Source organism: Miniopterus schreibersii (assembly GCF_964146895.1).
Source record: "Miniopterus schreibersii genome assembly, chromosome: 10".
NCBI lineage: Eukaryota > Metazoa > Chordata > Mammalia > Chiroptera > Miniopteridae > Miniopterus > Miniopterus schreibersii.
The window spans coordinates 8,034,574-8,051,869 of NC_138110.1; the positions used below are offsets into that span (position 1 = coordinate 8,034,574).

General features: G+C 46.5%; 1 protein-coding gene across 3 annotated transcripts in view; it reads left to right on the forward strand.

The window, feature by feature from the left end:
* The window catches only part of SALL4 (spalt like transcription factor 4), a 240,657-nt gene that overhangs the window by 215,113 nt on the left and 8,248 nt on the right, over positions 1–17,296 (forward strand). For 2 of the 3 annotated variants that reach the window (XM_081149683.1, XM_081149685.1), the window contains exon 1: positions 8,361–8,559. The exons of the other annotated variant lie outside the window; for it this stretch is intronic. In XM_081149683.1, the coding sequence (XP_081005809.1) occupies positions 8,433–8,559 (127 nt within the window). In that variant the 5' untranslated portion in view covers positions 8,361–8,432. Of the gene's footprint in view, positions 1–8,360; positions 8,560–17,296 lie in introns of those variants that run through there. 3 annotated transcript variants of the gene reach the window in all.

Sequence of the window (17,296 nt, forward strand, 5' to 3'; positions counted from 1 at the left end):
CTTTCTTAAGCCCTGGCTGGTGTTGCTCAGTGGTTAGATCAACGGCCCATGCACTGAAGGGTCTCGGGTTCGATTCCCGGTCAAGGGCACGTGCCTGAGTTGCGATCCCCAGCCCTGGTTGGGGCTCATGAGGGAGGCAGCCAATTTATGTGTCTCTTTTACATCATGTCCGTTACCCCCCCACACACACTCCCTGCCCTCCCTTCCACTCTCTCTAAAAAGCAATGGGAAAAACATCCTCAGGGGAGAATTAACACACACCAAAAAGAAAAGACTCCCTTAAGCATTCTACTAGTCACCCCTGTTGAATTATTCTTTACATCTTTGGCATGTCCTAGTGGTTATTTGGGTGTCTATTTGGTAAGGTGCCAGTATATGACATCTAACATGGAAGGAAGGAAGGAAGGAAGGGAGGGAGGGAGGGAGGGAGGGGGAGGGGGGAGGGAGGGAGGGAGGGGTAATGACAGCTTTTATTTGGACTGTGAGTACTTGACTGTTTCACCCCGAAATTCTCAGCACCTAGCTCAAGGCCCAGCACATGGTGGACAAAATAGTTGCTCATGGAATGAATGAATAAAGAAATGAATGACCAAGTAAGCAAAATGACTGACCCCCAAACTATCATGTATGTTGGGGGGCCGACATAATATTATGAGAAACCTCCGATAAACATTCCTGCTCTAGCCTGCCGTCACTTGTGTGATGATAACAGATGTTTCCCGAACACCAGTTATCATTAGGTAAATCATGTCTAATTTTCACGGCAAGGCCCCAAAGAGAGACTGATCTCATTTACTGGGGAGGGAACGAGGCAGAGAGGTCGAGGCAGCCTGGACGGGAATTGCAGAGGCAAGAGGCGCACCCGGCTCTGCTTGTCCGCGCCCCCGATGGAAGGAATCGACTCTCAGATCACCTGGAGGGGGAAGAATGATTGGAAACTTTCTTGTGATTGCCTGTGCGCAATTCTCATTCTGTTTCCTTCCCTTTGGGTGTCTTTATTTCTCCTGCACTTAGCATGCCCCCTCTTTCTGGTCCTCGGCGTCTGCGGTTTTCCGCCCTTTCCGGGCAGCCCTCGGTGTTCCCCCTTCCCCTCACGTCGGGCCTCATCTCCCTCTCTGCAAGCCCACCAGACTGGGGCCAACTCATTTGTTTACTTGGGAGTCCGAGCTGAGAAAAGAAGTTAAAATCTCTCCACACATTAAAACAAAGAAAAGAACATTTTCTATTCCCTTTCATGGTCAAAAGATGATCCTTTCTTCCCCTTCACAAAATCCATTTAGGTGTTTATAGACCAGTTATCTTAACAATGACCGTCCTTTGCTTTTCTCTCTGTGCCAATTAACATTCTTAATTGCCTCGCTCTAACTGTCTCACGTTTTTGTGTGTTGGGTCGAGGTCTCTGACAAGTTTATTTTCAATTATAATTTATATTGCTAAGACAGATAGATATTTATGACAGTAAACTTTCCTGTGGCTGGGCTTTTAGCTCTTCGGGGTTTGTTATAATAAAGACCGCTGTGGCAAATTTACAGAAGGGCCTTCTCAGGCATATTTTTTTTTAAAGACAAAGTTCAGAGTAGGCACTTTTTTTGAGAGGGGGGAGACAGGATCTGTGTCTGGTAGATAACAAGAAAATGTTTAAAATTTTAAAAGGCAAGAGAGAACTTTTAGGAAAGGTGGTGGGAGCCACTCCAGAAATCTCTGAGCAAAGACTGAATCAGAACTGCTCACAAAAGGGGATGAAATGGAAGCATTTTTAGCAGAAAAAAATTGTTCAATCAATTGAACCTTCGACTTGCTTTTGAAAATCTATACATTTCTCCTGCCCAGTTACGAAATATGTGAGCATCCTGATAAGCATGTTTATGAGGTTACCGACTCAGCTCGATCACTCACATTACTGAGGTTCCTGTCTTGCCCAAGAGCCCACAAAGGGAATAAGTATTTGAAAAAAGCTTTTGAAGGGCTGTGAATTCAGGAGACACAATTCATTTCAGACTCAGGATGTGAGGCCTTGAGGAAAGAAATCAGGTATGTGAACAGAGCTATAAGAACAGGATATTCATTGAAATATTTTCTACACTGAACCAACTCGAATATATAACGGGATTGGGTAAGTGAATTACATGTTCATTCACAGAGTGAGAAATTTGCGTCATAAGACACATTTACAACATGTATTTTTTTAATGCAGTGGAAAGGGCTTCTGAAATCCTGTTCCGTGAAATAAACAACTCTGAGATGTATTTTCAAATTGATCTCAATAGTGTAAGAGTTATGATATTCATGGAAGAAAGATGAGAAGAAAATTCACTAAAATGTTATCTTTCTCGAATCTTCAGAGGAAGTAGATAAATAAATCAACCCAAGGAGTGGATAGAAGATTGTACAATCGTTGAAGAAAAGGCCAGAATGCAGGGGTTTGATTCAGCTGGGGGAGGTTAACAGGCTTGGGGAGAAGATAAGAGAATGGATTGTGATTTAGTGCCTAAAGTTTTACTAGAAAGTATTTTACTATTAAAAAAAAAATACTAGGAAGATGCCACTATGGCTTGGAAACCATATTAACTGTAGACCTGGTTTCTGAGCTCCAGCACTATTGACATTTTGGGTCAGATCATTCTTGGTTGTGGGGGGCTGTGCCGGGCATTCTAGGATGTCAGCATGATTTCTGGCCTCTACCTACCAGGTAGCATTAACACTCTTGAGATGTGACAACCAAAAAAAAAAAAAGCTGGCTCCAGACAGTGCCAAATGTCCCCTGGTGCGGGAGGGGGCAAAATCGCTCCCCATTGAGAACCACTGCTGTGGACCTAGAGAACCAACCTTCTCTACAGTGTGTGAGACCCATAGGAGTGGACTAGAGTGAGCTCATCAAGTGACCGGGACAAAAAAAGGCAGTCCCATCAACTTCTTCATTCCTAGTCCGTCTAGTCTTCAACCGAAGAAACTGCACGAAAACTTCTCGTTTTCTGACTGTTCTTTCTTGCTTTAAGGAACTTGCTCAAATATTTCTTCTTTTTTTTCTCGAGTACATGGTTGTCGTCTTCTCTATATTAGCACAACTCAGAAGATGAATTGGAGCTAGAAATTGTTCGATACCAATTTGGGATTGAGGTATCAAAGTGGAGGGGGTGTAGATATCGGCAGTTAAGTGGCGATTGTTGCAATTAGCCAGCCTTTGCAGCCATAAATCACCCCCGACAGAAGGGCTCTGGGCCAGGACACTCAGAAAAGTGGACATTTGGCCCCATAATAAAGCACTCCCAATGAATTATAAGCATGCTTCCAAGCAATTTTAGTTCAACTTCTAAATCTCTAGAATTTGAAGAGTTCCTTCCAGACATAAAGCCTTCCATGGGAGGCAGGCAGATATGCAATCGATGAAAGTCCACAGCCTCCAAGAGTTGGTCCACGAGAAAAAGCCCACGCTCTGTACTTCCCGAACCCAAACCGTACATTTCCCGAATTAAAGCATCAGTGGTCACCACACTGGGCCGCTTGGCCACTTCCTGGCATGAATCCTGAGGCCCCGTGCAGGGGCAGAGCATGACTTATGGATGCCAGCCTGGCCACTTTGTTCTTTGCAAGCTCGAGATGCTGGGAATCCCACATAGGAAAAACCAGCCACCTAATTATGGCCCTTTCAATTATAGGGGTAGCCAAATATCTAATTGCCTTCTTCCCAACAGCTTCATTTAGGTATGCTTTACACATCATTACATTCTCCCAGTGTAAGTGGACAGTTTGATGATCTTCAATACATTTAAACAGTCGGGCAACCACCAGTTTGTCATTGTCTTTTCCCCCCAATTGTGGCAAAATAAAGGTAACACGTTTTCACCATCTTAATCCTTTTAATTGTACTGTTCAGTGATATTGAGTACATTCAAATTGTGGCTCAATCTCCAGAACGCTTTTCACCTAGCATAACTGAAACTCTATTCCAATTAAACAATGACTCCCCATGGCCCCCTGGCCCTGGTCACCACCCTACTTTCTGTCCGTCTCTACGAGTTTGACTACTCTAGGTCCCTCATGTAAGTGGAATCACACAGTATTTGCCTTCTGGGTCTGGCTTATTTCAATTAGCATAATATCCTCAGGTCCCTCCAGGCTGTAGCATGTGTCAGAATTTTCCTTCCTTCCTTCCTTCCTTCCTTCCTTCCTTCCTTCCTTCCTTCCTTCCTTCCTTCCTTCCTTCCTCCCTCCCTCCCTCCCTCCCTCCCTCCCTCCCTCCCTCCCTCCCTTCCTTCCTTCCTTCCTTCCTTCCTTCCTTTTTTGTGAACCACCCCCCCAGGATATTTTTCAATTGCTTTTTAGAGAGAGTGGAAGGGAGCGAGGGAGGGGGGGGGGGGAGGGGGGAGAGAGAGAAACATCGATGCGGGAGAGACACCTGGATTGGTTGCCTCTCACACACGCCTGGACCGGGGTCGGGGAGCAAGCCTGGAACCCAGGTACCTGCCCCTGACCTGCAATCGAACCCGGGACCCTTCGGTGTGCGTGCCAACGTTCTAACCACTGAGCCACACCGGCCAGGGTGAAATTTCTCTCCTTTTTAAAGCTGAATAATACTCCACTGTGTGTATAAACCACATTTTGTGTATTCACCTGTCGATAGACTCCTGAGTTGCTTCCACCTTTTGGGCACTGTGGATAAAGCTGCCATGAACATGGGTGCACAAGTATCCCTTCATGTCCCTGCTTTAATTCTTCTGGGTGTATATATTCAAAAGTGGAATTGCGGGATCATATGGTAATCCTGTTAAATTTTTTGAGGAACTGCCGTATTGCTTTCCATAGTGGCTCTGCTAGTTTATGTTCCCACCAACGGTAATTGCCTTGTAACACTTTATTTTATACTCAGGCCCCCAAAGTCATTCACCGTTGATTGATTGATTCATTATTATTTATTGTGACTTCTGTGTTCTGTGACTGCAACCAAGTGCTGGGGCCACAGTGGTGAATGGGCCCTCTCAGAGCCCATGGAGTGAAAAAACAAGCGATAAACGGACATACAATTAAATCTATAATGATAAATTTTGAACTGTGCTATAAACACTAATAGGCAGGACCTCATTTAGATTAGGAAATGCCCGTTTTATAGGAGAACATTCCCTGCAGGATAGAGCAGAGGAGGGACTTTGTGGAAAGAGTTGGAAGATCTGAGTTCCATGGAGAACTGTATCCTTTAACTGGAAAGTCACTGAATTCATACATTCAGTGAGGTGCTGGCAGGAGATCTGAACTTGTTTTCCCATCTGAGAAATGGGAATAAAAATGGGTTTTAATGAGATGAAATAAGATTATAAAACTCAAATAGTCTCAAACAGAAAAACCTCGGAGTTCAGAGACTGCTTGCTAAAAGAGAGAACAAGTGAATTTCTGCCTGGGGCAAACAGTGAGAATGATTGGATTATATAAACCCAGTCACCAAACAAAAAGCATTAAAGAGTTTAATATAAGCCTTTCCTTCGATCATTTTTTTTTCTAACTCTGGTCCCACCCAGGTCTCTTGGTTTAAGGAATATTAAATATTGAAAAAATTACCTTTGATTACATGTTGGAGGTGGGTTCAGAATGTGTACTGTATTTTTCTTTTTTAAAAGTGTTTTTAATAAGAGTTTGTTTGAGCCAAACTGATGACATGCCACGAAACACAACGTCAAATACTCCCTTTTCTTGATATGAAATTCGTGGAAGGGTTGCCATTGAGGAAAACCTCTTCTTGACTTTATCTGCAGAATCCGTTTCTACGGACCCTGGAATTTCCAGGGCAGGCTGAATTTCCCATGCTTTCTTTTACCACAATTTTTTCTTGTTTAGCCATCTTCTCTATAGTGCGTTACAGCAAGATGACCAGCATTGGGGGGGGGACAGGAAGAATTTTGGAGTCAGGCTTAGGGACTGGCCACCTGCTCAGCCACTTCCTAATTAAGTCACTTCACATCTTTGAGGCTCAGTTTCCTCATTTTCAAAATGAACAAAACAATGCCGGTTTCCCCGGGAAGATCCAACGAGAAAGTGGGCATTTAGTGAGTCTTTGGCACATGCCAGGGTTTTTTATTGTCATTATTGGAATTTTTTGCAACACAGACTACTATGGAAAATGTGTATAGTTCAAAGTGATTGTATCATCCCACTCTGGGGACATTTCAAATTTCCTAAAAGTGTGTGTGTGTGAGTACAATATGATATTATATTGGATGCATATACAGCTATACAGTAAATCTCTATATACTTAATTCCACTAACTCCCTTGCACAATGTAAATATTCAACAGATGTTGAATAAATGTGAAATCTTTAGCCTTGTAAGTCTTTGGTGGGTGTTTCCATCTTTATTTGGCATTTACTTCACCGTAAGGGCTGCACTATAAACCCTTCGCCCACATTTGTGCACTGCATTTTCAATTATTATTATTATTATTATCACTTGGGAGACGCCAGTGGCACAATTGTATTACCTTGTTCCAAGTAGAAATGGTGCACATGTTTTAACTATCACCAACTAAAATAAATAAGTATAAACAACTATCTCTTCCATGCAGTTTCCCTCAAACCACTACTAGTTCTTGAGCTGTAAACCTACTGTACACTTGTGTAGATCGGGAAATTACACCTCCTGCCACGCTATCTTACACAGAAAAGGTGTGGGGAATATAAGCAGATTAGTCGGGAAGGCAGGCGTTAATTGGCTTTATTACTCAGTATGAGACTTCTAAAGGCTTCCATGTATTATTAAACCAAACTCTTGCCTTTCCAACTTCGGCAGTTCGATGTAGTTCTTTTTTGGATTAGGGGACTTACATAAAACAATGCAAAACACTTTGAGAGACTTCAGAGTTGGACGTTAACTTTCCTTCCTTCAGTAAGTTTTTGTTGATGGCCATGAATACCAAAAAGATGGTCAAGCTGATTTATTTTCTGCCTTGGGTTGTCCAAACACCCAGGTGAACATACTTCGGAGCCCAGCATTCCATTTTGCTTGCATTCCTGATGAGCTTACCCGAAACGCTCACAGGCTGGGAACCTAGGAGTAACTAATCAAGAAAATGCAATGCACAAATGTGGAGGGAGGGTTTCTAGCTGCAGCCCCTTAATGAAGTAAATGCCAAATAAAGACAAATGCCCAGAGGCGGCATGGAAACACCCATCAAAGACTCAGAAGGTGGAAGATTTCACATTTATGCAGCATCTATTAAGTATTTACATTGTGCAAGGCAGTTAATGGAATTAAACACAGAGAGATTTATGTATAGCTGTATATCCATCCAGTGTAGTCTCATATTGTGCTCACACGCAGTTTTAGAAAATTCCAAATATCTCCGTATTGGGATGATACAATCACATTGAACTATACACCTTTTCCATAATGGTCTATGTTGCAAAAAATTTCAATAATGATTAGTTTAGTAACACCCAGCGCACTGTGCTTCCACGGGTGATGCAATAAAGTATGTAAAGCAGGATGTAAGCATGATGTTATCAGGCATTTATGGCTAGTGGGGGAAAATGCAATTGCTCGCCCTTTTGATATTACCTGACTGCCCTGGTTTTTTAATCTGCCCTTTCTATATTTAGTGTCCTGGTCCTTTGAAAGTTAAAAAAAAATCAAACCAAAATCAAGGTCTTATTGTAACAAACTAATCCTTGCGACTCCGAATCCTGGGGGCTATTTATCATTTAAAGCAGATAAGTTAGGGTGAGGGAATAATCCGACGTTTTGGAAATTCGAAGGCCACTGCAGGAGCCGAGACGGAGCGCGGAAGGTTGAGCAAACCACCATTTTTGCCGCTCTTCCATCAAAAAGAAGATGGAAGGGGACACGGGTCACATCTCAGGTTTTTGTTTGCTTTGGGGATTTTTGGTGGATGGGACTGTGGAGCCCCTGAGGAGCCCTCCCTCCGCGGCTCGCGCGGATATCGACCTTACGAGGGTCCTTTTTGGAGCGCACCCTCCAAGACGCTCGTTCCAAAACTTGGACGTTCAGTCTCGGATTTTTAATAAGCACAACAATTCTTTTTCATTTTCTCTCCAAGGACTCAGATCGCTGGAGCTGAAGGAAGGGTCGTCCCCCGCCCCCCCCCGACCCCCCCAGATTTCGCCCGGGACCCAGCCAATCTGAGCCGGGATGCTAATTAGTTGCGCTCCCCAGGCGCACACGCCTTTGTCGCTCGCGGGGCCGGACTACAAAGCCCAGAATGCCTCGCCCCTCCCTGATCAATGAGGGCTTATTTAAATGATCTCTGAGGTCTTGGACCCAGGCCAATCAGCTGTCAGGGCTCATGATAAATCGCAATGCATTATTGATAATAATAATTACTGGGACATGCGCGTTCCGGCCGAAGGGGGGTAAATTTCCCAACTCCAGGAATTTGTGGCGGAGTGGGCGAATCAGCGCGGCTCGCCCGGCGCCCCGATGCTCGCACCATGTCGAGGCGCAAGCAGGCGAAACCCCAACACATCAACTCGGAGGAGGACCAGGGCGAGCGGCCGGCGCAGCGGCCGGCCCCCGAGCCCGCAGATGCGGCCGCAGCGGCGCCGGCGGGGGAGCCGGGTGAGTGAGGCCGGCGGGCGCCCGGGCGCGCGCTTTCCCGAAGGTTCGCGGGACCCTCGAGGGCGCGGGCTTCGGGGAGCAGGCGGCTTCCTGCGCAGGTTCTGGAGCCCGGAGCTGGGGGGGGGGGGCTCAGTTCCAGGGAAGCGAGGCAGGCTCGCCCCCACCCCACCCCACCCCACCCCCGTCCCCCGCGGCGCCCTAGTTAATTTTACATTTTTATCGCTTCCCCTCACTTGTGTAAATTTCACCCCTAGGTCTCTCCCTTCTTATTGTAAAGTTGACCCCCACCCGCTCCTCTGTCCCTCGCTTTCCTGAAAGGTTCCCTTCCCCTTGTCCTCTGCCCCCCTCTTAATTGGTTCCACTCCCTTCACCGGCAGCCTCCCCCCCCCACTTGTAACTTAGGTTCCCCTCCTCCCTCCCTGGCGCCGCGTTTCAAAGAAAGACCCCGGGGGTCCCCACCCTTCCCCTCACCCCTTGGGGGTTTTTCTAGGAGGTCGGAGGAGCGGCGCACCCTCGGAAGACCCCCCCGGGGGAGGGCGATCTGTTGCTCGCGCCCCTCCCGGGCCAAGCGGGGGGAGGGGGCGCGACCTCTCCCCACCCCCGGGAGCTGGGGTGCGGGCCACCCGCGCTGCGAAGGGGATTGGAGGGCCCGGAGAGGTGGAGAAGGGCGCAATATTTCCTTTTTTTTTTTTTTTTTTTTTTTTGGTTTTCGCTTTTCCCCCCCCGGGCTACGCCGCTCGCTGATCTTCGCCCTAACCTTTCGGGGCCTGACCTCCAGCCATCTTTGATTTCCGACTTCCTAAAATAACCACGGCCCGCGGGAGGGGCGCGGGCCCCCGGGCCGGGGGCGCGGGCGCAGGGCAGCCCCGCGGGGGTGCACCGGCCCGGCACTTCGCGTGGCTTCCCCGGGGCGCCCGGCTTCCCACCAGCGCTGCCGCCGGGGCCAGAGGCGAGGTCGGGCCGGGGCGGGCGGCGCGCGCAGGGCGAGCTCCGGGGCGGACCGGCCCGCGCTTCCGCGCCGGGGTCTCCCGGGGCGCGAGGAGCTCGGGACCCCAGCCCTGCGCGGCCGCGCCAGCCGCCCTCCTCCTGCTCACTTAAGCGGGGCGTGTTGGGAGCGAGTGGGTCTCCCCCTATCTGCGCTCTGCCCTGGCCCGCCAAATTGTCGCCTGATAAGTTCCAAGCGCGCGCGTGGGGGAGGGTGGGCTTTTAACCTCCTCTGGGGCCTTGTTGGTCGCCGCCCGCTTCCCAATTTCTCAGCGGTTGCTGGGGGTGTGTGCGCCACCCCAGACACTCCCAGATCGAGCTCGGATGGGACGGCGGTCGCTGCTTTCTGACCACCGCCCTCTTCTTTTTCGGGAAGGGAATTAATACATTTCTCGAGTATGTAATGGGTTAATAGGAACCCCTACTACCTTCAAAATAACATTTTTCCAGGGCAAATGAAAGATTTTCGGCTTGACCGAGGGGGGCGGGCTGTGCGTTTGGGGGCGTCTGATGGTCGGGCCTCGAGCGCCCGCGGCCCCGGGAGGGTGGACTCTCTTTGTGCCTGGGGGGTGGGGTGGAGGGAGCGTGGAGAGGCCGGGAGCCTGGCCCACCTGGAACAAAAGGGTTAACCCACCGCCCGCCCGCTTCCTCCGGAGAGGAGGGGCGAGCTCCTGGCTCTGACCCCTCCCCTGGTCCTTCTCTGACCTCCCCTTCCCCCTTCATTTTGGGTGAGCGCACGCCAGTGGGACTTTTGGTGGCGTTTGGCACCTTTAGGGGGAACTTGTTGCGGGGGGGCGGGGGCTTCTTAAATTAACGCTGGCTGGAGTTTGCCGTCAGTTACCCTGAGCTGGTTAAGGTCTCAGGCCTGGCAGTGCGCGCCCTCCACTATTTGGGGAAGCCGGGGGGTGGGGCAGCGGGGAGGGGGTCGCTGTATTGATCGCTGGGGTTGGAGCTGGCCGCCGGGTTGTGCGCGGGCGCCCCCTGGAGGCTCAGGGTGGAGCCTCGCCCTTTGCGGAGAGGCGGGTCCCCTCGCAGGTACCCGCTCACACCTGATGGGGGGCGGGCTGTGCCTAGGAAGGGAGAGCGCTGGGCTGGGCCGAGGATGGGCGCCCCTGGGGACTCCAGCCGGGTGCTTGCCGGATCCCTGGCTGTGCCGGGTATTTGTCAAGTCTTTGGAATTCTTGGAAAGAATTCCTGGATCCTAGATTGTGTTTGTAGAGTCCCCGGTTACCACGAGACAGAAGATAGTTTTCCCAAGCAGTACATTTTAATTGCCGCATTTTGCATTTGAGCAGGCTGTTTGTATCTGAGTACTACAGGTATAGCTATATTAGGTAGGTAGGTGTATAGATGTGTATTTTATTTTGTAAAGCCAATGTGAGACCCACTTGTAAAGAATACCGTTTTTGTGGGAGGAAAATGAAGTTTGGCGATCAATTAGCAGATCAAAACATCTGCAGGTGGTCAGGGGGACTCCAGCTACACACAGGAAAATTAGCATTTTCTCAAAAGGGTTTCAGACGCCCTTTGTGCTAAACTGGATTACAACCTTCAACGATTAAGATTCCCAAATTTCAAATAACTGCCTCGCCCCAGTTTCTAAACTGAAATGACCTACATTGGCCAGTAAGGATTCTGAGAATAGGGCACTTGGGAGCTCCCATTTTTATTGAGGGAGAGGGAAAAGTGTTGATTTGTAGCATTAATGGTGTGGAAGCCGACTTTCTATGTTTCCATCTGTGTTTCTGAAAGGGAGAGGGGCTAGAACTTGCGCACAGCCCCTTTTGTTCCTTTAAAAAGAGATTATTGCACAGCCAACCATAGCTGGTCATTCAAGCCTTTGCTAGCTTCCACACCCGTGGGGAGTTGGGGACCCATCTCGGAGGCTGGAGATAGAGTTGCCACTTACTTTTTTAAAATGAAGTTGGTTTTTTGGTAAGGTTTTAGAGATGTGCGCTCCAGTGTGGTGGTGAGACTTTCGATGATGTAACCTTAGCTTTTGGGTTCTACTGTACAGTGGCGATAAGTGTCCTGTTTAGATCATTTCTACTGTAAAAGGCTCACTACTGTGTCCTGGGAATGTGACCCGTAATTCATATTGTTCAAAATCACAATGTTTTTGTTTTTACTTATTTATTGCGTCAAGATGGTGCTGAACTGCCCAGTTGAGCTAATTCTGCATGTTTATCTGCAGCCTACTATATGCCAGATACCAGGCTGGGGGGCCTTAAGTACATTATCTTTAGTTCTCAATTTTACTCATCTGAGAGTACGCCGCAGCTCCTGGTGGGAAAGGCTTGCCCGGGGTTGCCTGGTCCTGTGGGATTGTAGCCTTGCTACAGAGGGCTGGTGGCGGTTGAAGAGGAGTTGGCTGTGGATGGAATTTTCTGCGAGTTCCTTTGATGAGGGAGCCTTGGCAAGTGTTCGGCTGGTTGAGTTTGATATCTCCCCTCCCTTTTAATTTCTGAGACGTGCCTTTGGAGACTTTCCTGGAAGGGAAAAGAGTTCAAGAAGTTCCCCTTTTCATCACCCATTGTACCTTTGATTCTTTTAAAAAAAAAAAAAACATTTTTAAAGCATCTAAACGTTTTAAAGCATCTAAACATTTTTAAAAGCTTCGAGATCCGGATAAGAACTGCCTCTCCAGTCACCACCACTCTTTTTTCACCCCCCCCCCCAATAATTTCGTCCCAGTGTCAGGCTTTGTTCTAGGGGGCTCTGGAGAATGAGGCCACAAAAGCTCCCTGCCTAGGTGGAGGTTACAAATTTGCTTCTGAGATGAGCTCCAGTTGAGGCAAAGTGCAACACGTCTCTGTAATGCAGATAGCGGTGCTCACACCTTAGCAGCTCTGCAGCCTTACTTAATTCTTTGGCTCCTTTTTTCCCTTTTCAACAGAGTCCCTGAATTTTGATCCTAGACTGTTTGGAACAATTTTTTCTTTCTTTTTTTTTTTTTTTAGCTCTCCATTAAGTAGAAGCTTAATTGCGGCTCTAATTTGCCGCCTATGAATGGAGTTAAAGGCTTGTTACTTAAGTGTTTCTCAGATTGTGGAATTCAGATGTAAAATGAAACTGGTAAAGAGGCACTTTCTTTCAACTGGTTCAATCCTTGAGGACTTCTCAGTTTCCTTTGGTTTTTTGGTAATTATCCTGCGGGTGGGGGAGGGTAGTGGAGATTGTATACTTTAATCTACTCATTGTAGTTCCTTTAATATAGGGATGGGGGCGGAGATCAGCTTGAGTACTAATGCGCTTCTCAAGATAAACTTTTTTAAAAAGCATTTTCTCATCTCCAGCATTTGATTGGCCTCTGGTAGATGAGCTTTTCTTCCTCTACAATGGAAAGAGTATTTTCTATCCATTTGGCAGTGATTGAATCTAAGACCCCTGCTGGGTTTACTGCATTCTTCCAACTTATTGGATAACTAGATGCTGGGAGATAACATTCCTAAAATTCGGAGTGGGGGTGGGGTGGAGGGATGCAAGCTCTACTTGCTGTGTAATCCTCTGAACTTTGCTTTTTTTTTTCCTTTTGGGAAGGGCTCACTCCAGCGTACCCAGCAATTGTTCATAACAGTCCCCTTGCTCTTTGGCAAATACGGTTTCGGTATTTGCCAATGGTGGTCTGGATGTAGAAGTACTTTTTACTGCGCAAGCAAACAGAGCTCCTGCTGTTTTAAGATTCAAGTGGGATGTGGCTGGTATGGCTACAGAAGAGGCGAGCCTGTGTATACAGTGAAGGCAAGCTGGTATTCAGGTCGTAAATCACTCCTGGAACTGTTAGATCCTTCTAGAGCAGGGGAGCTTAACCTTTTTTGTGCCATAGAGCCCTTCTCAGTAGAAAGTATTTAAATACATAAAAGGAAATGTATAGAAATTCCGGGGAAATAAATTGCATTGAGGTAGAGTTTTCAAAAACAAAAACATTTGTGATAAAGTGACACGTGCTTCTGTAGGAACACAATAAGATCTAGCAGCTGGTCTGGTAACCACCAGAATTTTCAGTAATGCAACAGCGTTAACACCATATGAAAAAAATCTGTTTTCTGTTGATGAGAAACTCACAGGTTCTGTGATAGTGTGGTGTGTTCCCTACATTCAGGATTAAAAGAAACTTTAAATTTTAGTTCAAGTTAGTGAAAAGAAAGATAATTTTTTTCCTATCTAATTCTATGGACCCCAGTTTAAGAATGACTGCTTTAGAAAACCTGCATTTTCAGTGAGGGAATAGTACCCCCTTAGGGGGTGGAAAGTGTTTTGGGGGCAAAGTAAAAAATCTTTTATGTGGCCTTCCAAAGTACCGCAGTGCACAAACCAGATATACGATATATTTGTGGCATTGAATATGGTGGGGGCTGATTAGGAAAAAAATGCTTTAAAAGCCTCCATAGGACCCTTACTGGTTTTGTTCAGTGGTTAGAGTGTCAGCCTGAGCACTGAGAGGTACTGTCCCAGGTTCGATTCCGGCCAAGGGCATAGACCTCCAATTGCAGGCTCCATCCCTGACCCTGGTCAGGGAGAGGGGCAACTAACTGATGCATCTCTCACATCACTGTTTCTCTATTTCTGAAAAGCAATGGAAAAATATCCTGGGGTAAGGATTAAAATAACTAAAATAAAATAACCCAAAAGCTTAAAAAAAAATAAGCCCCCGTAAAGAGGTAAAATGAAAACAAAGTTTGAGAAACTCTGTTCTAGAAGAAACCGTGATAAATTAGGCCACTAATTTTACTGTCCATATAGTTTTTAAGAATACAAGCCCTGCTCTTCTGTTTTCTGACTGTCAGTATGTCCCATTGAGACACTTAATTGTTTCTGAGTCTCAGGTTCCACAGTTTCAGTTTGGGACAAAGACTTGTTTGGTTATGTGGCTGCAAAGATAAATGAGTTCAGGTATAAGAGTCCGAAGTGTGTATTTTGTTGTTTGGAGGAGGTGTTGGTTTTGCTCACCCTTAACAAAGTGGAATAGGCATTTTGGGGTGGGCTTTCCTGGAGGTTTCTCTGGAAATGTTTGAGACAAGAGGTATAAACATGTTAATTAAAAAGAAACCATAGTAGAAAAAGTATACAGTTTAAAGTTTTTCATCCATGTCAAAGCACTGGCCCATGTTCCAACAGCAAGAGACCAGCCACAGTAATTTCTCTTATTTTAGAAGTTTTCAATGTACATGTTCATATCTTTATCTGCAACACATTATATAGATCCTGTTCTACCCTATTTTTTTTCTCTTGAAATATATCTTGGGCAGTTGTCCTATAGAGTAGCACGTATAATGTAGGTCTAATTTTGTAGGCTACAATTTTTTAAAAATATATCTATTGATTTCAAAGAGGAAGGGAGAGAGAGAGAGAGAAACATCAATGATGAGAGAATCATCACTGACCAGCTGCGTCCTGCACACCTCCGACTGGGGATCGAGCCCGCAACCTGGGCATGTGCCCTGACCGGGAATCGAACCGCGATCTCCTGGATCCTAGGTCGATGCTCAACTGCTAAGCCACGCTGGCTGGGCTACAAGTTTTTTTCTTTAATTGATTTTAGGGGTGGGGGAGAGAGACAGACAGACATCGGTTCCCTCCCATCAGGGATTGAACCCACAACCTGGGTATGTGCCCTGACCGGGAATCGAACCCGACACCTTTCAGTATATGGGACCATGCTTTAACCAACTGAGCCACGCTGGCCAGGGTGTAATCATCTTTTCTGTCCCCTCATTCATTTCACCAGAACCTTAGTGAAGGACCAAAGCACATCCATTTTTGTTTTTGTTGTTAACAAGGGAATTGCTGGGTCAAAGAAGAATTACACGAAAATTATGATGTTGCCAGATCGTCCTCTGACGAAGCTGTATCTATTTATATGCACCTGTCCATAGTGTGTATTTCCCTCCCAACTTTTAAAAAAGTTCCACTTTTTAAAGTTCTTGACACCATTGCCAGAATTACTTTTCCAGAAAGATTTGTGTTACTTAACACCCCACAGCACTGCATTTCATCTTGGAGAAGCGTACCATAGATGCTATCTGTCAATGTTCTGAGAATTGACAAATATTTTTAACTTGATTCTTGAAAAATGACTTGTGGAGCAGTACTGGGGTAAAAAGGAAGGTGGCACCCCCTTGTTGAGCTCCACCTGGCAGTTCAGGGCTGCACTGCACCCTAACTTTAAAGTCACTTCTGGATGTCCCAAAGAGGTGGAAGGTAATCTGTTCTAGCCCCCCCATCCCAACCTGACTCCTCAGGCATTCCTGTCTTCCCTGGGGTTTCTGTGAGAGAAAACATAGAAGAAACATGGTAGAAAGTATAAGAACAAAGAGTTCAAATGGAAGATCTGGGTGCTGCCTGCCTGGATTTTAATTATAGTGTGTATGGGGCATCTACAGGTGCCTAGTCAGAATACTGGAGGCTATAGATTCATCTTTTCACCGTGGGGTCCCAGCCCCAACCTTCCACATAGTAGAAGGTGAGAATTATTGTTAAATGAGTTTGTCAATGACTGTGGTCTTGTCAGCAGCCCTAGATGCCCAGCTATAACCTTTATAAGTAAATGAGGTAGGAGAGGGGAGAGAAATAAAAAAGAATTAAAAAACAAAACAAAAGAGTCCCCAGCAGGTGGCTTGGCTGGTTGGAGTTTCATCCCATGCACCAAAACGGTTGCGGGTTCAAATCCCAGTCACGGCACGTATGGGAGGCAGCCGATGGATGTTTCTCTCTACCATCAGTGTTCCTTTCTCCTCTCCTCTCTAAAATCAATAAACATATCCTTGGGTGAGGATTTAAAAAAAAAAAATAGGAGAAGTGGGGAAACTAATGTTCACTGAATATTATAGTATGTGCTTTCCCCAGGTCCTAGGGGAAAGTTGGTCCTAGGATGGTTGGTGCTGGGCACATAGTACGTGCTCAAGCATTTCACTTACCCCAGACATCTTCCTTACCAGGTTGTTGTGATTATACATGTTATTAAAAAATTTATTGATTTGAGAGACAGACATTGATTTTTCTTTCCAGTTATTTATGCATTCATTGATTGCTTCTTATATGTGCTCTGACTTGGGATCAAACCTGAAAGCTTGGCTTATTGGGAACAATGCTCTAACCAACAGAGCTACCTGGCCAGGGCTGACTAGGGGTAAGCCCACCAGAGCACGCGTGTTACTGACAGGCAAGTGCTGGATTGGGTCTCTGGCTCTGAGGAGAGCTGGCTTATATGGACCAAAGTTCCTGCCCCTGGTCCCTGATGGGCCTGTCCTGATGCAAACAAGGACTCCAAATCCTCACAGTTTGATTGGTCCAAAAGGCACCGTTCTGATTGGCTAGAGCTACTTGGATGGGGAAAGCATCAGTGCTATTGGTTGAAATAGGTAGCCAGGAACTGCTTTATAAGGAAGGGATGCGGTTCAGCGCAGAGGTAGGCAGTCCAGCTCAGGCTTCTTTGTGTAGTTTGTGTGAGAGATGTCCGAAATGTGCAGAAATGTCTGCTAGGCTCTGTGTTTTTAAAATTTGAGCCCAGTTAGCCACCAGGAGCCCTTGTTAGCGTCTTTTTTAATTTCCAACAGCATTTTTATTCACTGCATGAAATCCATTTGCCATTGGAAGCCTGCTTTGAGTGAAGATGCATATCTCTGAGGGGATTATTTATAATAAGTTGTATGAGTTTCCTAGGGCTGCCAAAAACATTTGCCACAAACTGGGAAGCTTAACAACAGAAATTTATTCTGTCACAGTTTTGGAGGCTAGAAGTTCGAAGTCAAGG